This window comes from Lineus longissimus, chromosome 10 (assembly GCF_910592395.1).
Source record: "Lineus longissimus chromosome 10, tnLinLong1.2, whole genome shotgun sequence".
Taxonomy (NCBI): domain Eukaryota; kingdom Metazoa; phylum Nemertea; class Pilidiophora; order Heteronemertea; family Lineidae; genus Lineus; species Lineus longissimus.
In genome coordinates, this window is record NC_088317.1 from 18,577,183 (window position 1) to 18,601,005 (window position 23,823).

At 40.2% G+C, this 23,823-nt stretch overlaps 1 protein-coding gene across 16 annotated transcripts in view; it reads right to left on the bottom strand.

The window, feature by feature from the left end:
• LOC135495171 (muscleblind-like protein 2a) overlaps window positions 1-23,823 on the bottom strand; it is a 111,403-nt gene that overhangs the window by 13,290 nt on the left and 74,290 nt on the right. For 10 of the 16 annotated variants that reach the window (XM_064783632.1, XM_064783631.1, XM_064783633.1 and 7 more), the window contains 4 exons: window positions 17,056-17,295; window positions 15,362-15,421; window positions 8,371-8,436; window positions 1,942-2,113 (listed from right to left, as the gene is read on the bottom strand). In XM_064783632.1, the coding sequence (XP_064639702.1) occupies window positions 1,942-2,113; window positions 8,371-8,436; window positions 15,362-15,421; window positions 17,056-17,295 (538 nt within the window). The remainder of the gene's footprint in view (window positions 1-1,941; window positions 2,114-8,370; window positions 8,437-15,361; window positions 15,422-17,055; window positions 17,296-23,823) is intronic. The other 6 variants (XM_064783639.1, XM_064783634.1, XM_064783642.1 and 3 more) reach the window with 6 other exon arrangements.

Here is a 23,823-nt window from a genome sequence, read left to right on the forward strand (position 1 = left end):
AACCAATTGGAATATCTAGTTTCTACCATTATACAATCAAGGCCCAGTTACCCTGACTTGGCATGATTCTGGTTTGGCTCAAATTAGGTTTTCCGCCCTCATCAAGCAAGAGGAGTCCACCTCAGGCTACTTGCAGAGATTCAAAACTGTGCAGCTTTTATTCAATGACCATTCAACTGGAAGAAAGGTCAAGTTTGGTTGTGCCAAAAGATTGCAGAAATACGCTCATTTTCCAGAGCAGCCATTTTGGCAAAAAACTGAGGTGAACCAAATGTCATCTGCACAAATTGCACCGACCAATCAAATGATTTATAGAGCACTCGTGCAACTAACCGCCATTCATGAGCAATACATCATCATTTCACGACTCGAGTCATCGAGCATTAAAGAGATATTAACGCATCCATCGTTGCCTACTAGGAGAGACACTGTCATTATGTGTCTGTGTTCAGAGTGCTGAGTCAACAGTTTTTAACGGCAGTTCTAACGGATGTGTAGGGCGGTGGACGATTAGCATCAGGTGTGCCTAAAGCACCCGCCAATGATATTAATAACATTTTTGTCGCAGCGACCTGTGTTAAATTTCCTTTTGTGGTGGCTGCTATTGGGACCTTGCACTAGACCCACTGGATTAACAAACATTTCTGAGTCAAATTATTTTTTTCACTTGTTTTTTTTCTGCTCAAAATGAAGAAACATCATCAGTCCCAAAAAATTTTGACTTTGTAAATTTTTCAGAATTTTTAACTTACTTCAACATTTTGGCGGGAAACCTAACCATGCATTTTGTCCCAGGATTTTCAACTTCACTAACGCTATCACCCTGGTAATGCAACCAATCAACCTCGTTCCCTTGAGTGGTCGTTTAGCGGGGTTCCACTGTATAGTCTTTGGCGCTTTGCACTAGGCCCTGTTAGCCTGCATTATGTCCACGGTCTAGTCTGTGGCGGCTGGTATAGGGAACTTGCACTAGACCCTGATAGCCTGCCTAAAGGTTACTCATTCAGTGATAACTGTTGCACGTCACAGCAACACAAATTTCCCTTTTTTTTAGAGTGACCTGAGTTGGATGTGTAAGCCAATTTTTTAATACTTAACAAGTTTTTAATGGTTGTCCTTGCGGAATGGCCGATATCTTCAGAGGTAATCTGCAAATTTTTCACCAAAATGAATGGACATTGCAACTGGGATGATGCTGGTCTGAGCAAGATCATCATTGGAAGCCGTAATCACTCACTGGTTGTTTTTAATGCTCACAATAGCATCAGTGGTGAATGCGTAATGCAGACTTTTCTACCACATACCAATGTTTTTGGATGAGTTCTCTCACTTTTTTTCTCCATTTCAAACAGGTGAAAAATTACCAGTTTTATGCTTATGGCGAGAGGAGACTTCGATGGGCAACATTTTTGTTACATGGAACTGTTGCTTCTTGATAGTACCGCTGTGAACCCCAGGCCCACCGGTGATATTTCTCTGATTTCCGTATGATGGAGTAAAAACACAGACATTGTTGGTGCAACATTTATTAATCGAAAGGTTGACATTGGAATTGATTAGTTTTCTCATCTGAAACGCTATCTTCTTGCAGAATTACATTGGAGTGAAATCTCAAATGATATTTTTTCTGAACTCCGAGCTAATAAAGGGGTCTACAGCAATACAGATAATACACAAGAACACATAACCAACTCGACCCAGAACTCTGCTTCATTCAACACTCAAACCGGAGTCAAATCTGGTGTGGATAGTTTTGCCTTATACCTTTCCTTTAAACAATTTTACTGGCATCTTAGTAACCCTACCCATTCACATTATAATTCAAACATCATTTGAAACTATATTATATTACTGGTACTACTAGAGACAAAATATGCATGAAATAGAGTCTACCAATCACCAAGCGAAGCATGACCTTGAACTTTGACCTTCAATACTCACATGACACCGGCACAAATGCCTGACCTTGTTGTAGTTGCATGGCAGCCAGGGCCGCCTGCTGATACGCAGCCGCCGAGCCGGAACCCGGTTGGTACATCGGTAAACCGCTCTTCGCATCAGCCATGGCTGGACGTTTCACATACGGCACCATCCCGGGTAGTGGTGGCATACCCTAGGAAAGAAAACGGACCAATGAAATCATGGCATTCCAGGGCCGAGAAAACGCTGAAAGACATGTAGATGTCGCACTGGTAACGGTGGCTGGTTGGTGGTTTCCCCGCTGAAATTTAGAGTTCTTTCCACTTTTGGTTTGATTATTTGTGTTTTTGTGATGGGCTAAGCTGTCCACTACCATAGCGGCCAACATACTTAGTGTTTGGGTCCATTTTTTCCAAAGTTTACCAGAATATACTGTACACGACCCTGTCTAGTCTAATTACCAACAATTGTTGTACACTGCATCACAAGTGTACTATGCGTCTCATTTTTGGTTGTCCTCAAGACATCGTACAATCATGCGCCGTATCGCTTCAAATTGAGACTCTTCACATAATTGAAGCAAAATGCACAACAACTGTAGCTATCTACTCGATGATAATTACCCCAGACAAAGGCTATGTTAATGTACAGTGACCACTGTATAAATGTACAACAAATCTGGTCAACTCGGTTGAAACGGACCAAGATGGGCTAGGTTACATAGTGTGCACAGTGTCCAGAAGCCAAGCAGGTTCTTGAAGCAGAATTTTAAAACCCGGAAAAACGGGCGTAGCTAATTACCAGGTAATCAACTTGCGCCGTAATCGCGGGAGTGTTCCGAAAAGATAGGAAGGGAATTTGAGAAAGGTACGAGATACTAACTCACAAAAACGTTCAAGCTTAATTTAAAACTTTGGTTAGACATGCACACGTATGACATATAGGGTGTCAAAAAAATTGTATAAGTATTTTCAAAATAACCACACACTTATCAAATTTGAACTTTCTTATTGATATAATCTTGATTTTTCTGAATTATTTTGAATATAATCATAAGTTTTTTCGACACAAGTATGTCATGACGTTTCTAGGTGTAAATAAAAGCATTTTTACAAATAGTTTGCGTTCCGTTCCGAAGGTTGGGATTTTTTCTACCACCAGTTATCCAGTGAAAACATCCACATGCAAGGTCAAGGTCAATCATAAATGCATTTACACAAAATGGTGAAAACAATAACTGGTTGCAGAAAGGACAACTATCATCCAATCAGCAACCAGAGCAAAGGTCAAAGGTTACAAGCAATGCTGACAAATCCATGTCAAAGGAAAACAAGCGAAAAGTAAGAATGTGAACTTTCAGGTCAATCAATGAGGTCAACGTTATCTAGAGGTCTAGGCCACCATAGCTGAAGGTCAAGGCCAATACATGAACTCTGACATTACCAAGGATGTCTTGAAATACTGTCCAGCAGTAGCTTTATCTTTTTCGGCTCCAAATGCCAAATTATAAGTATCCATGGGTGTGTGCCGTTCTTCCATCCTTCACTGGGCCAGACAGGTCCATAAAGGGCACAAAGTGGGCACATGTATCTGTCCAGGCGTCCAGAAATCATCATTCTTCCAGGCATTTACAATACATATTGCAAAAGACACATTAGTGCAGGGCATATTGGCAGGTTTATTGCGTTTTCATCGTAATGGTAATATTGAGAAAGTTTCTTACTAAAACACTTCCAATTCATACTTTTTTTGAAGAGAGCATCAACCACAAACCTGGTCAATAAACATTCATCAAATTAACAATTTTTATGACCTGATGATTATCAATAGCATCCCTCGTCACACTCGATGAGTGCACAGCTGTCCTCAAATTACCCTGTCCAATCATCTCGTCTGTTAATTTGAATTGAATGGCGCCACTGGATGACTCGATCACGGTTTCCACACCCATTTATCTCTTCCACGAGCGTGACGCGTATCGTAGCTTCCAAATCGTTCAATCGCACATCCATCGACAAATCATTTTATCAAGTCGACAAGGGTGTGGTGGTCTGGCGGTGTCTGTAAAACATCAGGCTTGGTTACGGTCTGTTGCTTCCAGGAGAGGATGCATCACATAATTGATGAGCCAATCACGTTCATTTCAATTTGAGCGCCTCTCCACGAGACTACCAGACGCTATATTTGATACGTTGCACTCCGAGACAACAAATCATTCCAACAAGACAGTTTTTTTCTGAGTCTGCAAAATATCAGATCTTGTCTTTGAGTTAAACCTGTTGCAGATCTCCTCCATCCACTCGTCTCCAGTTTGATGATGAAAACCCCTGTCCACTTCTAATGACTTTCACGTGGTGCCGACCAACCACTTCATTGCGGATGTCATTTGGTTAATACAGTCCTCCCAGTCTGGATTTCATCAGAGTAACTAACCTTGAATTGTTTTCATTTTTAACTGTATTTTATGCGCCGAGGACAATGAATCCTTTTCATCAAATCTTTATAAGATATTGATACAGCCAAACATAGACAGGTTATGGAAATAAACTGATATTATCGACATTATAGAAACAAAGGGCTGGTTCCTTCAGCTATTAACTGGATTGATTACCGTAAGCTGCTTTCCCCCATAAGTTTGGGAAATATCAAGAAAATATTTATCTTACACTTACAACTTTGTGACAGAGTACCAAATAAGGTGTGTCTATGAAGGTAAATTCATTCCACAAAAGTGTAAATCCCGGAAGACACATCTGAATCTTTGTATTTCCAAGTTTAGCATAGTTTCGAGAAAAATCCCCACTTCTAAATTTGGCTTTAAAAGTTTTAAGATAAATTTGGTGCGACACCATGTGTCACAGTTAATGACCCATTTGGAGAAAAAACCTCCGTGATCTCCCCCATCCACTATCATGATAAATGATGATTCTCAATTGAGAATATTTCCACTCGGAGTGATTTGAGTCATTGACTGCGATCGGAAAAGGAAACAATTTCGTTTCTCGAGATGGGTGTTGACTAATGAGAAGGGTTAAGACAAATCCGCGATTAATCAGAGATGGAGCTTTTTCGGGGTGAAATAGTCGTTTCTGATTGGATTCAGGTGTGGTAAGCTGACTTCAAAGGGAAACGGATTAGGGTTTTTGTTATCTGGCGAATTGGCATATCATTTATATCACTGAAAGAATGACAGGGACAAGCTGCAGGGTTATGGGTAGTTCTTTCAGGGGAGCTGCATAAGGTCGCTGCTGGGAGACTAGACATTCAATAGTGCACACGTTCCTTGAAATAATAATGACGAATTTACAGTTTTCTTTGCCATACTGCTTTTTCTCCTCTCTGTACTTGCGCAAGTTCTTCTTCTTGAGTGTAATTCTCCTGACGGACCATTGTAGTCTATGAACACCTTGATCAAACACTGGATCTACTGTCTTATGGTTACTTTATTAGGGTTTGCCGCGTGAATGCAAGGTCATAGACATAATCTGATAATTTTTCAATACCTGTAATAAGATCCGCCCAATCACGTAATAGACAAAAACATCGCCCGCTGAGCACCTTATATAATTGGCACGTTCACATTCTTACTCTGTCTTGCTAACCAATCAAAATTCACACGGAGCTAGACAGTATCGGCTGGAAACCTGACCATTAATAAAAGCATTGGCATTCACCTCACACGTTACCATGGAAACGACTCACAAAATGATTGCATTCTGGTGATGACCTTAACATTTCACCGGCTAGACAGCGGAACCTCGCCAGTCTTGCGGCGGCCAATCAGATTGAGTCGTTCCGGGGCGTGGATCAAACGTCTTAAGAAGCTGCTGGTTGCTTTCGGCACATTTGTTCGCCAGGTTTAGATTTCACCTGAATTTGTCAAAATCATGTGTAGATTTGTACAGTTTTCTATATTTAATGTACAACTGATACTGTCAAGTGTCAGAAGAGTTATTGAAGACAACATCATTTATCTTATACTCAAAGAGCTTGGAGTTCTTTTCATTTATCAGCTAGAACTTTTGACATATCTGATGGGTAAATGGTATTATGTCTGCTAATATTTAGTTTCGTACCACTCGAATCCTTTCTTAATTTAATCATACCTCAACAACTTGACCATGACAATTCCAAATTCGACGAATTTTACTTTTCATGCGATGATTGCCTGGGTAAATCAATGACAAACTTCAACATTTTGGACAGTTTCTTGACTTCAAATGAAACTGGTATGGCCTGGACATGTTATGAACAATGTTATCAACCTGACTGTGATATATCCTGACCGTGACATATCCCATTTATCGCACCTTTTCTCTTCTCTGTGATCATCTGTTCAAGTCAATGATGAAATGCCACACGGTAAAGCAGCATTAATCACGCTTATTTGTTGCCGAGTTTGGCAGTGATTATTTGGGTTTGCCGCCATTTATAACGATTTATTATCAAATATGAACCAATACTGTGACTTAAGGTTATGTGGAACGATTTTAGTGGGGATAGATGGGAATTTTTATCACAATGATTTTTCATTATTACTCCTCGCTCAGGATTTTTCATTTATTTCTGTCTGTTTTGTTGGTAAAGAATGTGACGATGATAAAATGATGTTGTTGGTCGATAAAGGTCAGAAAAAGAAGCAGGTTAACCCTTCACCATTGGTTTTTAGGGCCAGGGAGCCAATCAGCGATGCTGACCCACTTTTCAAAGTCAGTTCCAGAAAGAGCGAGGTAAAATGGTCAATCCAACTAGAATTCAAGTTGACATGTTTAAGCTGTGCCTGATGCATGTTTTTCTTTGACTAATTTTTTTGCTGAAACATTATTTCTAGTTATCTAAATTGTGTATTGTTCTTTCACCAGTACGTTTATCTGTAAACTGACTGCTTGAAATGACACTATTAATATCAACGACACACACAAGTTCTTCACCTATTGCATTATTATCCACGACGCCCTAATGGAGTCGCTGGATGCAGCTCTTGCCTCCAAGATAAAGCACATCAGAAAGTGGCCGACCTCGTTAGCTAAGCAAATTATTAGGTCATTAATTAACGGTCATATTGACAGGCTCAGTGATAACCTGCTTATAGCGGTGATGCTGACCCAGGTCCGTGATAGAGCAGGTCCGACCAATATCCAAAATGTCTCGGCAGGATATTTATGGCTATTGTTCCCGTGTTGATTTATCTGAGGTGTTTTCTTGTCAAACAAAGACTTTGTTCATTGGTGGGTTTGGTGATGACTTTTGTCAAGTTGACTAATGGTGTTTTTAGCTTTACCAGTTTGGTACAACAAATTGTAGTTTAGCTACGAAACTGAAAGACATTGAAACTAGGAACACTTGCAATGCCCATGTTTAGATCCTTTTTGTAAGATGTAAGGTAAAGGTGGTACAATTATAACCACTGTGTGCATTGATGTATATTGTTAGCTGTTTTTACACTGTAGAGGCTGTGATTGTACCAGAGCTATAATTGTACCACCGTACCTTGTACAAAACAAGGAATTTGTTCAGGCCGGCTTTGGTCATAAAGTGGTCAATTATTATTCCATACGTCAAATGAGGTGAAATATTACTAATCATTCCAAAGTCATAACCAAAGATTTTCAGCGATAAGAAGATTCCATCATTATTATGGTTATTATTTCATTAATCTACCAAGACCAAATGTATCCATAGAAACCAAAAATACCTTTAAAGACAGTGTAAAGCCTTGTAAAAGGTATCTGTTTAAATTTCTTTTTAACTAAATTGTATCTTCACATTAATTTAACAACTACATGTACATTCCATCATTATTATTTGTTTGATTATTTTCTTATTAATCCACCTAGACCAAATGTATCCAAAGCAACCAGTAAACAACTCTGATACAAAAATATGAGGTGAATGCCAATACTCCAACAAGCAATATGTGAGAAGTGGAGAAAATTTGACAGATTCAAATTAAAATTTCTCAATCATTACAAAAGTGTCAAAATTCTCAAGATTCAAGATTCATGCTAATTGACTGCAGCAACGTCTGTAATGCTTAATGCTGTTAAATCTAACCACAGAGGTATATTCATCTCTTAATGAATCGCAAATTAATTTCTACCAATTAACTAACTAGTTTTCATCCGATTTCCAAAGTTTCTTAATCAATTAAGAGAGATTTCGATAAGATGAAAATCGCAGAATCACATGACTCACATAATGACAAAGATACACGATAAAGCACAGGAAAGTTTGGAACAGTTTTCTACAAAATCGTCTTCATGCAAGCCACTGGTGTTCTAAGCATGAATGCACGAGTTGTACATTCGCAAGTGACGTACAGACGGAGGGAAATAAAAATCGTCAAAAAGCGCAAGAGGAGCCATCGTTGTCATGTGACTGTGCAATCAACATCTACAAGCAGAATATCTACTTGGCAACATGCAAAGCATGATGGGAGAGTTCAAATACCAGTATCAGCTCTTCGGCCGAGTCCAGAGGTCGTTTCTTGCCCTTCAAGACCTCAACCACTTGCGGCTAATTAGTATGCAGAGCACATGATCGCAATTGGCCAATGATATGGCAGCATGGCAGGGTTGGCGGCACATGACAACAGCAAGCAGCAAGGCATTGTGGGTAGAAAAAAATAAAAAAGCACCATTTTAATAATATCAACCAACATGCATTTTTAAAATGTGTAGTGTACGCATAGCAAGTCTTCTGTCCTGTGCCTTTCTACCCTTAACAGCTAAAGTAATACATACTACAAATGATTACATAAATGTGAAGACGCGTAGTTATGCGAAAGAAAAACCCCACTTTCCAAGTTAGACAGTAAAGTATGAGCACTAAATTATACAGCTAAAACCTAACGTCTAAAAATACATGGAAAGCCGGTGCAGAACCTAGTCACCTAGTGGCCAATACCGGTTTATAAAAGGACCAATGAGAGCTTTAGATTTGAGGTCAAAGGTGAAGCAAACAAAGGATTGTTGATAGCCCGATTGTAAAAACTTGACAAACTGAATTTTTAAAATTAAGATTTCAGCATAATTTTTGATGAGGGGTCAAGATGGAAGCCTTAGATTTGAGGTTTAGACAATCATAGGCAGTGAACTAAGGGTCAAATGAATTAATAACCAATCACGTCATAGATCACAAAGGTCAAAGATACATATGACCAATCAGGGCTGCGCTTTGAGGTCAGAGGTCAGCTGTTACGGAGAGAAAGGCCAAGAACTGAAAACGAGCTGACAGCAGGTCTCTAATAAACAGAATGATGTAATAACAGGTTCAAAAAGATGACATAAATTAGTATAAAATACAGCATATGATGGGGACGCCCTCTACAGGTAGAACTGGTCACTATATTTGACGAGAATGAAACATGCTGCAAGGTAATGAGTATAATAAGACATACATAACATGATACAGTAAAGTGTGGTTTGAAGAGTTCAGTGACGGCGCCCGTGAACCTGGATAATGGCAAACACTCAGACCACCAGCGTGAGAAAAACAGAGCTCAGAGCTGTGGCTAAGTTGGACTAACACTGCATTCGACCTAACTCAACGTTTATGCTGGAAAAATGGAGTCATGGTGTAGAAAAAATCAAGTGTTGTCATCTCTATAAGCAAAAATAGTGTCAGCTTGAACTGAATTAGGCTTAAGTTGAACTGAATTAGGCTTAAGTTAAGTTAAAGTAATAGTCCCAGACTTAAGTAAACCTACGCTTAAGTCACAAACTTAACAAAGCTTGGTGTCTTAAGCTTAAGAATTAGTAATGTCTTCCTAGATTTGGCAAGTCCCAATCCAGAGTTAAATTGTCCTTTACACCCTCATTTCACTGTTTAGACTCTTCCACTTAACTCATTAGTAGAGTCCACTTCAGAAAATGGGGGTTTAAAGTTTGAGCAACCCGATACTGTACCATGTTTCCTTAAGCTGGACAACTACCGCAATACACTTGACTTAAGCCTTGACTACACCAATCTTGGGTGAAGCATGGGGTGAAGCAAGGGCTGGGGAATGACCAGGCCTTGGCAAAGCAAGGGCAGCAAAGCTTAGGTTAAGCTTGTAGTTAAGTAAGCATTGTTGAAGCTTAAACTGCACTCAACCTTGGACAAAACTTGGACTGGAATTTTGGTCACCACGCTTCAGCAGGCTTAAGCATCTGTTTAGCTAAGGCTAAGTCCCATTTAATTCTAGCTTAACTTAAATCTCCCTTAAGCTAGAAATGAAAAGGCTTAAATCCCATTCAAGCAGATATTAACTTAAGCTGGTTAACCTAAATGAAACTTAGTTTAAGCTTGAACAGAAATGAACTTAAAGCCTGCTTTTACTTGGGGCACATCAGACAGGGGTTAAGCTAGACTTGGCTTTGACTCCAAGCGAAGGGTCAAAGAGCAACTGAAACTGAGGAGACATCTGGCAGCCAAAGCAACTAGAACATGCTTCGGGCATGTGTCAAATGACCTCAGAATATGTAAATGAGATCATTACGTATTCATGTGACCTCACAATATGCTAATGAGGGTGAAACAACATTCTCCATGGCAACAATGACAAAATTAAAATTTCACAACCATAACACTATCTTCAGCAATATTTTTTATAGCATTAAAAAGAAAATTTGCTCTGCAAAGATGTCATTCCGTAGACTTGTTAAAGATGAGTTTGAGACACTCAACAGAGAAAGCAATTATCATGCAGTTGCTCTACTTGGGAGTCAGTGAGGCATATGAGTCAGGACGAGTCATCAAACAACTGGTTCTGCTGGGTCAGTAAGTAAGTTTCAGGTGCAAGGGTCAACTGTGTTATCAGTCATTGAATCCCGAGTCATGATGAGTCTTCAAACTTCAGGTATTGCTAGGGTCTGTAAGTTAGGCAAGACTTTTTTTACCTTGGTTAGAGTTCTCGCCGCTAGGGGATTAATTGAAAATGTTTATTCCACCCTCCTCAGCTTGTCCTCGGATGAAAAAGCACACTAACCAAGGTATAAGAAAAGTCTCGCCTTAGAGGCAAAAGGGTCAAATATGTCTTCAAACTACTTTTGTAAGTCATTGAATCTTATGAGTCAGGACGAGTCTTCCAGCAACCAGTACAGGATGGGTCGGTATGTTACAGGCATTAGAGTCAAATGAGTCTTCCAGCTACTTGTAATAGTCATTGGAGCGTTAGGCTGCATACCCATTGACGCTTGGATCAGAGCTGGCAGAGAAAGGCCAAGAACTGAAAACGAGACGCAGCAAGTCTCTCTATGGATCAGGGCTGGTGGACCTGAATAGTATCCTTCACACTCTTCAAGAACAATTCATGCCATGTCTCAAACTTTAGCTGGTCAACAATGGTCAGCGCAGTAAATCTTCAATGTCAGATCAGTGCCATTTACAAGTCAGACTGTGCCTCTGATCTATGGTTGTGATATCAATATGCTAGCATCCCCTGTTCAAGAATAGGATACAATTTTCCAATAGCAAAGCCTGCAACTTTTTACGATTGCACTTGATTCCATAGTAACTAGAAACAAATACTTGTGCGATCCATGGAAACTGAGGAATATTGACATTGGAGACATTTGTCCTCGAGCTGCACCAACAGGAAGAGTCGCTGCAAGATGGCAATCGATTTGGGGACAAATTCAAATTTGGAGGGTTCAGCGCTTTTTTTATAATCTCATCTCATCTTGAACTGGGAATGTTTGGACAAATTCAAATTTGGAGGGTTCAGCGCTTTTTTTATAATCTCATCTCATCTTGAACTGGAAATGTTTTGGCACATTATTTCAAACCCACCCCGAGTTGAAAATAAACTCACCATTGTTTCTATTTGCAAAACGAGTTATGAGTTCTAGTATCTTCCAAACAAACTAGCTTGTTTTAATATTGAGATTATATGGCTGACATTTCAAGTCAAGCCCAGGGGCAAACAAATACCAGCTTGTTTTCACCCCACGCTCCCCGCTGGGGGTTTGATTACATTTAGATTTTCATCAAATCCAATATTTTGCAATCAGCAGTATGAAAGTTTTCTGGATTCCAGTACAGTGTCTCAAGTTGTCCTTTATTTCTCCAACAAAAAACCTGACTTTATCCAACATTTTCCAAAACTGTCTTATCTCTATAAATGTTGAAAAAATAAAGTCTGCAGCCGTAACTGTTGCAATTTTCTATTGCATAATATATTCTGCCTGCTAACAAATGAGCCGTGAAACTTTGAGAATAAATCTGTGTTCACAGCACACCTCTAAGACGCAAGGTCACATTGCTCTACCAAAGAGATTTCTCAAAGTAGGTAACACAAGAAAACGGCAGTGAAGTTTGAGACGTGAGTCAGACACTCCGTATAAGTTACTTCTCGTAGATGCGAACACGTCCATGAATAATTCCAACATACAAGGTATTTACATGGCTTCTCCAAGACTGACTGTTCAATTATTCATAAACTCAAATCTGAGAGGTAGAGCTGTCAGGCGTCAACTCACTTGTTTCATGTTACAGAAAAAAACAGAATATTTGCTTTTGTGAATCTTTCTTTATCGGAAGAGAACGTGTCTAGTGGATTTGAAATATATCATTGGTTTCTGGACACTAACTCTGAGCTCAATTGCAGTAGGAAAGTTACAGCCATGAGCCCCGACTGCACACTTAACTCTGACCAGTCCAAATATCCACAGAACTCCCTTTTCTTATGCGGCAACAGAACCAAGTAGACTTGTTTGTAATTCTTATCGGAACTGTGTACATCTGGTCGATTCAACAGGCACTGGCTGCTCGACACTCACACTAAGCAGTCTACGGTCAACAGAGTTGTAGCAACATTCAACTAGCTACTGGCCATCCCATCAACATGGGTTTTTGCAAACACTTCTTTATCAGCGTACGTGCCTGGCTACTGGAAACCAACTCAAACTTTTCTAACTGTCTTAAGTATCTTACACGTAAAGGCTGCTCAAGGCAAAATATATACGTAACTTCGAGCAGTCCAAGCATCTGGACTACAACTATAAGCTGTCCAACAATGTCATAGATACAATCAGGCAACTGGACATTTTGTCAAGGTCAGGTTAAGTTAAAGGATATCTCTTCTTTCGGCCCATCAATAGCTGTCCAAGTAAATGGTCCTGGACCTGGTTTGGGACTGTCCAAAGGGGTCTCGGTCAACATGGGACATCAATGTTACTGTCGAGAGTACTACATACTTTATTTCAAACAGCAAACAACTATATAGGTATGCATAACAAGAGTAGACCATAGCACATTCCGCAGAGTGACATGTAGCATTCGGCTAGTAGCAAACGCAGTGCTGAAAATAAAGTATTAGCATGACGGCTTAGCGAGCTGAAAGAGAGCCCTACAAGCGAATGACGTGTGTGCAAACCAAGGATAGCGTGGGCAAGTTGGGGAGCAGCGCAGGAATAGCAGATTTTGGCAAATCAGGACACAAGAGTGCCTGGAAGCTAGATTAGGCAAATATTGGCCACCACAGCGATGTGTAGATTAGAGTTGGTAAAGGCATTTCTTCAAGGCCTGGTTTAGTCAAGTAAGTAAATGGCCACAAAGTGGAAGCCCAAGCAAGACAGGAGAGCATACCTGGCTAGAAGTTGCCAGTAAAGGCACAAGGGTTTGGGAAATTAGTCATAGGGAGAGGTTTTAAGGGTTTATATCAAGCAATGTTGAAAGTGAAGGGTCATGTTTATATCGAGTGAAATGATACAGACTTATCCATGGACTATTGTGGCAATGGAATCACAAGCAAAACAAAAGGAAACCCTCGAACAAGTTGGAAGGGAAAATATTTGGGGGAAGCTGTTTTCTGAGTTGTATCTAGATGCAACCATGATTGAATAGGCCATGAAAACAGGAAAATGGGACTGTGAGAGAGATATTTGGTCCAAGAAAGTGAAGTCCAAGGTAAGGAAGGAAAGAAAGATGCGTAATGTGTCATCTGTGACAGTCTTATGAGAAGAGGTTGGGGGGGAATCAAACAGGAAATGACAGACTGGGATTCTTGCTGCGCCAGCCCACTGACTCGACACAGACTATCATTGGCAAGCACACATACACAATGTACCAGAGAATACTAATACATGACACTTATACAGCTATTGGTTCTTAAAGCCAGCCATGGTGGCGCTAGTAGAGTCATACATAGCAGAAACATGTGCCCACAACTGTTTGTGATGCTGGATGTGAAATAAGGTGTTTTGCCATGCTGTTTTCCAAATAACAAAGGTTGGAAGTTATGGAATATAACAACTTTAATCATACATGAAAGCCATCTTTGGGACTTTACAATCAATGGAAATTGTTCCTGGGCTATGATAGATTGGACAACAAATGCCTTATTTCATACTTCCAAGTCATAAGGAAAATAGATAAGCCATCATTTTTTTAACACCCAGTACCAAAGTCCAGAAACAAAAAAAGTGCAAGCAGTCTTGGAATCGTACCAAACAGTTAACAAGACTTTAAATAAAACTCATGCCAATATAGGGCGAAGTTTGCCTATTATTTCAACGGAGTAGCAAGGGAGATAGGAGAGCGCTAACAGAAAGTTGTATCATTCGCACATTTTTGCAGACGTTCAGTCCAAGTTGCAAAATGGAAAATCTGGCCCGTATTTTTTCTCACATTATCTAGATTTTTTTTTCATTTTAATACTTTTTCACTCATCAATTCTTGATTAAATTTTTTCAGGATTGAATTTTTTTAAATTTAATCATAATAAAATTATTTTCTGACTTAAGAAAAAGGAAAACTATTGTTCTATAGAACGTTTTTACTTCTTTATTGATACTGGTATTGTAAATAACGTATTGTGAGTAACATTGAAGGCAGTGTCTAGGCTCCCGACACCTTCAGAAACATAATTCTGCATGCAATTCATCTCAACACGGAACAAGCCGCTGTTACCTATCAAAAGCAGAGTTTCTAGCAACAACACTGACCTGGCCAGTCAGATATTTAACGCACACATTCACTGTGAACATGCATATCAAGCTATATTCCAGAACAAGACATTTTCAATTCAGACATTTTTGTCAAACTGGGTTTTACCAAAACCAAAATATAAGACGTGTGAGACATTTCATTGTTGATATAATCCTCCATCTGGCGGGTATGTTGACAAACGAAAATCATTTCTTACAATTTGTTTTTGAGTTCGAACCCATTACACAAAATAATCTCAATTGGAATTATCCCGTTTTGGAGTATAGCTTGGTATGTTTCTCCACTGTGACACTGAGCAGATCATCAAAAAGCAGATTCAGAGAAAAAAACACGGAATTTGAAATTTTACATTAAAGCTAGGTCATTCTAGGATTGTACTCCCAACACTAAAGCTGTACCATGTACTAGATGTTCGACACCAACATGCAGCGTGGTTGTAGTTAACCTTATATACATAGGGGGCGCGAGGGGCAGCGAGAATTTTCCATTTTACAAAGGCGTCAATACTTACATTTGAAATGCACTGGACACAGTTATGTGATGAATCCTGTTGAAGGTCCGCGTTCGAATTCTGTGTGAATATCAAAACACATACACCAAACATAAATTTGCATAAATCTGCTTAATTGCATTTGCATAAATTAGCATGAATTCTTCAAAATTTGCATGAATTCTGACTATTGCGTTAATTTGCAATTTGCATTAACCTACACCCATTTGCATAAAATAGCATATATCTGAATAAATTTACATATTAATATTCTCAGGTACATTCTGTGATAAAAAAACTGCAATAAAGAGGCCCATGACGAAGGGGTACTGATGAGATATTTGGGGGGTATCATGAGGTATATAAAGCAAAATCATAAGTTATAGTGAACAGAAGCCAAGGATAAACAACCTAGGGTGATGAGACAGAGGCGACCCCTGTGGTGATAAGAACGACTATGAAAAGTAGCAATGTTGGAACTCAGCAGGGTGAATTTCCAACTCGGTAGAAATGATCCAATTTGCCCAAGCAGAAATCGCCTTTTAACAACTTTTCCGTAACCTAAGGTGGCGGTCCCTTTCTAATACCCCAGGTTGTCCAGCCGCAGGGATACGCATGTGTGCAATGCCCATAGCCTGTTAGGTCTCAACAAAACCACCAGCGCGCCATGCTTAGCAGACAAACAATGCCAGGGGTTATAGCCAAAAAATCAAGCTCTAAAAACAGCCAACTTTGTTGACACGAAGCTGGCACAAACAGATGGCATGACTGTAAATCTTTCAGGCTGGATGTAAAAGTCAGCTGATATTTTGTAACACCTAATATTTCAATTTCTTGAATTTGAGCCTTACACTACAGGTGGTACATGTAACTACTGGTAATGCATCACTGCAGATTTATGTCAATACTCAATGAGTCAATACTGTGAGGTGTAAGAGATTCAATAAATTGAAATTTAAGGAGATTTTAATCAATTGAAATATCAAACAGAATGTTTACACCGGCAGCGGGTTAATTTGACAGAGGATAAGCTGCTATTTTTGACCTGACAGCAAAATCATACTTTAGCCATCGCAAAAGTTGGTTTTCACCAGCACACACGGACGAAGCGGCCTCTAACATTGTTGCCATGGAGAATAAGAAATCATGTGACGGCCCAAGAATCAGGCATCAAAATAAAATAACGAAATGAAATGAACAAAAAAAAGCAAGGTGAAATTTGCATTCTGGGTCCCAGGAGAGAAAATGAGTTAGAAACGAGACTGCCGATGCCACATGAGATCTCGTGCACAGATGCACTACACCTTTTTTGAATACGCTGGGTGCTCTAAGTTAAGATGCCGACTTGTTGATTGACAAGCAATCGAACCAAAGTTGAACTCTGGAGCAATTAGAAAGTCTTTTTGCAGAAAGAAATCTGCCTGAAGATCAACTCCAAATTTCATATTTAGTGGTGAATTTGATTTTTGAAAAAATTGTGGAATTCCATCAGTCCTAATATCGCCTTGAATAAAGAGAGTTGTTGAGGAGAAGACTTCCAGATATAAAGCCATGCATATAAACACCGAAAGCACGTGAGCGAGTTCAAAATAGGACACAAACTCAAGGGGTGGATCAGATCTGTGAACGTGATAAATGTGGCTCCAGCAACCCGTCCCTGTCTTCCATTATCACTGGGGCCCAGATTGGAAACTTTGCCATGGTTAGGTCCCTACCATTTGACACTGCGCGACAGCCACGTTAGATCTCTGTTGGGTGGCCTTGATCTGGGCTTGAAGGTGGGCAGGCGGGTGGTAGTATCTACACGGTTCACGTGAGCATTTCCCCTTTATAAAGTCCATACACACCGTGACATGGTTGTCGGTGGTGTCAACCTGAACGTGTTCGGGAGGGTGCGCAAAGCGACATTCAGTAGGTTGACGCGTGCATGTACCTCTTTGTGATTCACGACACACCTACAATAGCAAAGCAGCACGGGTCAGAATATCTGCTGATCTCTGCAATTTTTCTGCTGACGTCAGCACCTTTTCTGCTGAACTCAGCACATTTGAGTTGAATTGGCCACGTGAAATATACACACGAGGAAGATACTGAACCATTAAAATATTATGAGAAAATATGTGACGATATGAAACTTATGGAAGAAGCACTTAGAAATGTGCAAAAAATTAATGATGTGAAGTTATTGTCAGTTCTAGTTTTCTTTTTCATTTTCATATCATGCCCGTAATTGAAATGCTAAGATGATTTCAGGATATTGCAAGTTTCTATGAATGAAATGATATGCAGTGGTTTTTATGATGGAGCATACCACGAGCTTTTAGCTCAATATCGGACAAATTCAGCATATTTTGTCATCAGCATTCTGTCTCTGATCAGGTCATTATCAGCACGCCACATTTGGAAAATTTGTTCTCTTTTCCACGTGTTCCTTTCACTTTTTTCTGATCCAAATCTTGGGGAATATTTGGCCACTCATATGCTCTTAACCCATCTGTAAATTGTTGTGCTAACTGAAGATAATTGCGCAGGTGATTTGAGCAAGTGTGCTGGCCGCAGGGTACCCCCATTTCTGGGCAGAGCTGGGGGAGAGCTGGGGACCACTACTGAAAACGTTGGGTGAGCATTAGAGAGCTTGTCAAGGGCAGCAGACTTCTAAGGGTAGCAGACATTGGTTTTGCCGGAGAGTGTTGGATTTCTAGGGGGAGCAAAACCAGCTATTTTGAGGAGCGTCGATTTTCTAGGGAAGCATCAAACAGCTTCTATGGGGAGCATGTTGTAATTGTAGGTAAAGGAAGTGTAAAAGAGCATTGTGGGTAACCCGGCAGGATCGTGAGCCAGCCTAGAAGAAAGAGCGGCAGTACTTAGCAGCAAGCTACACCGGTAAAATGCGGCGATCTGCGTCAGAGCTTAAACCAAAAAGACAGAAACAGAGCCATCACAACTAGGTTCATTTCAACAGAAGGTGAACTGGATCTCCCTGTACACACATACACATTCATGTGTGTTAATTGCACATTTACATCAGGCAAACTTAGAGTGAAATCGAAAGAAAGGTCATTTGAAGCCTTTTCAATTCAAGCCAAAGCTGACCCAAGAACATGTACATCGGTGTACAGTCCTATGTGTAAATGTACAGCTGCATCCAGTCATCTTGATGAAACAAACAGTTTTAAACGAGCCATTGCAACTACAGTACCCATGACAACATTTTTACAGGTGATTTAAAGAGGAAGTCTCCTCATGGATTTGTCACAAGATTCTCTGATTCATTCCACTGAAGTTTGTGGGAAATCATAACACATTTCATGAAGAAAGTGACTCCAATAAACTAGAGTGGAATGAATTAACTTTCTTTCTACATCTGAGCAACCTGGTGGTGGCAACAGTAACTAATGTGTGACAGATACACGAGGGGACTCACCCTTTAACATTTCAAACACTAGGCTCTTTATTAGCTAATGACATTCTGATATCGGGGGCACGGTTAGAAGGAGGAGCCATCTGATGAGCTTCTTCAAGCTCCCTTTAAAACACAACAAGAACAAAAACATCTAAACCTTGGAGAAAGCTGGGAAAATGTGAGATTCTCAAAAATTGGTTGAAACACTGACAAATTCAATTCGACAAATTGAGAGAATGAGTTTCCAAACCAATTTATTGAAAATATGATAGGCAGTTCCACTTTCTTCAAGTCTTTTAAAAAAATGCTCAAAATGTCTCAAATTGTCAACTGACAAGTTGAAGGATCTTAACACAGATTCTTTTCTATCATGTTATGTATATCTCCATCATGGAGACAAATGATTGACCTGCCCTAAACCGGGACATCCCTACACACATGAATACAATTTAATATACCTTACATATGAATGAAATATGATGAAATTATGTTGTCAAATGTCATCAGTTGCGAATACTTGAATTCCAAAAATGATGCACACCAAAATCAGTTACAAAACATAATCAGACCATAACTTTATTTATTCCACAAACTTACACAAATCTCGACAGTAACAATCAAACATCATGATCAGGCACAAAGCTCAACATCACAAACATCAGTTCATACCATGATTCACTGTTGGGACGCTAACCAACAAGCCTCACTGAAACAGGTGTAGACCGACTCATCTCAAACCTTTGAAATAGAGGAGGCTGATGCCTCACCATTGGTCATTGCATTCTATTTTCGGGCTCAGGTGTGCGTTCAAACCTCATAGAATGACGGCAGACATTATTTGAAAACGTCCCGCTCTTAAATCTTCACACCTTGATACATATAGCATTAGTGCGATATTTATTTAGCTTAAAACCTACTTTCTTCGGGCAATTAACCTGACCATTTGGACCCAATGGGTCCCTCTAGGGCCATCGTGGAGGTGATAACCTGGGATCTCTGTGTCACGGCACAGTCATCAAGTTACAGTCGATTTCAGGTCAACATTGTATCAAATCGTGTAGATGTTATAGTGCAGGGTGTACGCTGCCTCTTGTCAAGTCAGGTAGGATTTTCAACTGAATGAAGCAGTAGGTTTCATTTCATGTAGATTGATCAGGTTTCCTTGTACATTTCTCATAGGGATCATGAAATGTGTACAGATGCATATGATCTACACAAACTGAAGCAGACTGCTGAGAGTCTTCCAGTGGGTTCCAACACTAACTAACTATTAGTTTTCTACCCGCCCTATTCAAACAGACAAAGCCAGCAGTTAATTGGGAGGCTATGTTTATGGAAGGGCAATCATTCCTTCAAGATTAGACACTGTGTTTCATGGACGATTTCCAGGCCTTAATCGGCAATAAGGGCACGCTTTGTTTGTTTTACAATAATGAAAGCAATGATTGAGCTCAGGAATCACAATTAGCTGGGGCAGTTTTGCGTCAGAACGACTTCAACGATAATCCAAAACCTAACTGACAGTGATGCTTATAGTTAGAATGGTCGCATCAGCCCCCCAACGGTGATAGCAACTGGTTCGAGAACCTGACGAAGGCTGTCATTTATGACGTCTATGTCCTAACTCAATGTACACCGTGATCCCTGACTAAAGCCATCATCTACTTTGACCCATGTCTACCTCTGCCCACATCCACCCTGAGTCCATGTCACGCTGGGATCCCCGACATTTGCAGAACAATACCAGCACAGCCTGACAAAGACTGTCAACCATTTTGACCCACGTCTTCCCCCATGTCCACCCAGAGTCAATGTCACCGGGATCCCAGATATTTCGAGACCAATTCTACCACAGCCAGTGGAGGTGAATGGTATGCTCAGTTCCCCAACCTGAACAAGGCTGTCAACCATTTTGACCCACATCCCCTGAGTCAGTGTCGCCGGGATCCCCGACATTTCGAGCCCAATACTTACACACCCAGTGGAGGTGACTGATTACAGCCCCAACAAATAGTGGTAATAAATCAGTCTGATGTGGTCACTGTTTGGCGAGCGGTCTTCCGCCAATTGATCTTGTGTGACGACCTGCCGTCTAAGTCTAATATATAGGATAATTCCTAGGTAATCGACTGAGCGTTGAGACAATAAAAACTTGAGAAACCGCTACAAGACCTGGGGTAGTTTGGCCATGGATTAATTCTGAAGGCTAGTGGGTTCGATTCAGTTGCAGCTAATGTTCTCTGCTCTGCTCCAAATAGTCACGACCAAGAGACCTGCTGGAGTCTCGATACAGGAGTGGCTGTGAAGTGACACCTACTACCTTATGGCTCCAAGCAGACGTGCAGAGGATCTCAGAGCAACACGAGCTGTGCTCAAAGATAAACTTTCAGGGCTTTTTTTAAACTCAAACACATAAAACTTGGCACATCAACTGAGAAGCAGGGGTAGAAATGTGGCCATGTATTGGGACTTGCAAGTTCAATGCTGGTGTAGCCAAGGTAGAGATTTGACATGCGGTTGTCAGGAGCAAGGCTGACCTCAAATGTAAAATCTTGGAGCCTTTGTTGTTGGTCTAATGGACTTAACTGAAGGAGATAGCACCAAGTTAAGTTATCACCAGCATCAGTGACAAAACTCATGTTGAATGACCAGGCCCTGAACTCTGTTATGCACAATATCAAAAGCCAAGAAGATCGTTCTATGCTCAAAAACTTGGGGTTAAGACGAAGCCTTGTTACCCAATCGCTGAGGAGAATTAACGGTATTGTGTATTCACCTCCTCTAACATCATCATACTGGAGGGTGCCTACACAGCCATACAATCAACTGAGGCAATTAACTCCCACGGTCGCACATGTTGCGACTACAAATCGGTTGTGTCTCGTCCACAAGATGTCGGGCAAACACTAAGCAAGTTTTCTAATAGAACTGCAAGAAAGAGCTGTTCAAGAGCTTTCTAATGAATAGTCATGCCAAAAGGTTTACCAATGGTACTGCCAGACAGAGCTTTTCACAAGCTTTCTAATGAATGGTCATAGTCAAGACTGTAGGTTTACCAATGGTACTGAGCTTTTCACAAGCTTTCTAATGAATGGTCATAGTCATGACTGTAGGTTTACCAATGGTACTGCATGCAGGGACAGAGCTTTTCAAAAGCTTTCCAATGAATGGTCATGTCAATAGGTTTACCTATGTTATTAACCGACAGACCAATCTCCTGACTCCTTCAGGATGATTTTCGGTGTTCACCAATTTCCAATGATGTGTCATCCACTGATGAAAGAATTCGAAGTTGCTGTCCAAAGCAAAGAAGAAATCTAATATGCTGAAAAAGCATTTTGTTTTCACACTATTTGACAACCAAAATAGAATCTCACATGCCCGGCCCAGGCACTCAATAACAGTATCAGCTGTCTCCCTCCCACATCAGCACACACTCACACACATATCTCAGGACATATCTGAAGTCATACACAACACTCACGATATAGAATCTCATTCCCAATCTCCAGACAAGAATACGAAATTCATCGGTCAGAACCTGAACTTGCGCATCGCTAAATTTCAAAACTCGGCGAGACCAGACTTGCTATGCCAGTTCATCATGTTCATTGGAAAGCACAGGTGGTGACATATAATATGCTATCGAATATGTTATTCTGAATATTGAGCTTAAACAGCTCACTTGGTTCTTTTCTTTTAGCAATCTCTTTCATCAAATTCTTCAAAGATAAACTTTGTAGTTTGGGTATTTTCTACCAGAGTTTTGGCCAACCTACCAGTCGGCTTACCTCATCCGATGTTTTGAAAGTTATCGAATCTACACCAACTGACAACTGATGACACCTGACAAAACATCTCAGTACCACTACTACAGTACTGTCCAAAAGTAACATCCTTTGTACACCAATGCATCACATCATCAGTAGCAGTTTTCAGACACAATCACAAGCCAGTCTTGGATCTAAATCTCTCATTCTTGTGGTATTTTTTGGTTGAGATGTGTCTGAAATGTACTACAGACAAGTTTTAAGAGTCTACTCTTGCTTCAAAGTTACACACAGGGATTTTACTTCTGAACATTCCTTAGCAAATGAGGCCTAATATCGTACAAAGAGGAGCTGATGAAATATAGCTGTACCAGAGTATCAACTATGAAAATGTCATGAAGTTCCAGGCGTTCAGACTTTGATTTATATAGTGGACACCATTTGATGATGCAATATAAAACATTTGCCGAAAAACACAGTAGCTTTTCTTAACACTGCAGATGAACAGGGGTTAGCGTTGACAAGGATTCCTGCTTTGAAAATCAAAAAGATCAGATAATTTTCTCATCAAGTAACTTTTTCTCTGTTCACTGGATTCCCGCTATCGCTCATCAGCTGATGAGAAGATTTGTCATCAGCGAAGGATGTGATTGGAGAAACTCAGAAAAATCACACGATTCTATCGCCAGAGGCATCTTGATGTTCTGTGCATTGAGATTAACACTGACTGTGGGTATCCAATGATAGACTCCCATCAGGTTTGGTTTACATGGGGTAGTGTTGTGACTTGTAACGTGTCACTTTTCACATAGAACAAATGAGTTATTTCCAAAGAGCAGGCAACATAGACTTCACACAAGTCACATTCGACCAACATGTCATGTGTTCACACCTGAGTCAACGAATGTGTCTGCTTGTGACAAAAGACAAGTGACAACGTTAATCTGATGTAAACTCGGCCATAGACAGAGGTTTTTTAGGTTCTGTAGCAGAACAGCAATTCATCAATAAGTGAACATTTTTGGTTCATATGATACATTATCCAATTTTTGAAACTGACCGACTGCCCTGTTAGAACCCTTGTACATCCACAGTGCAATGAAACACAACATAAGGTAGACTGATTCTTTAGAGGACATTTCAAACTGGGGTCAGCTCGCCGCCTTCAAGAAAATGAGCTGTAGCAAATTTTATTGTCACTAACATGCAATCACTGATTATCAGTTACAGCATAAATTCACGTATCGCTCTAAAGTACAAGTCACCAGCTATATCCTTGCATCAGATTTGAAGCAGACACAAGGCAAAAT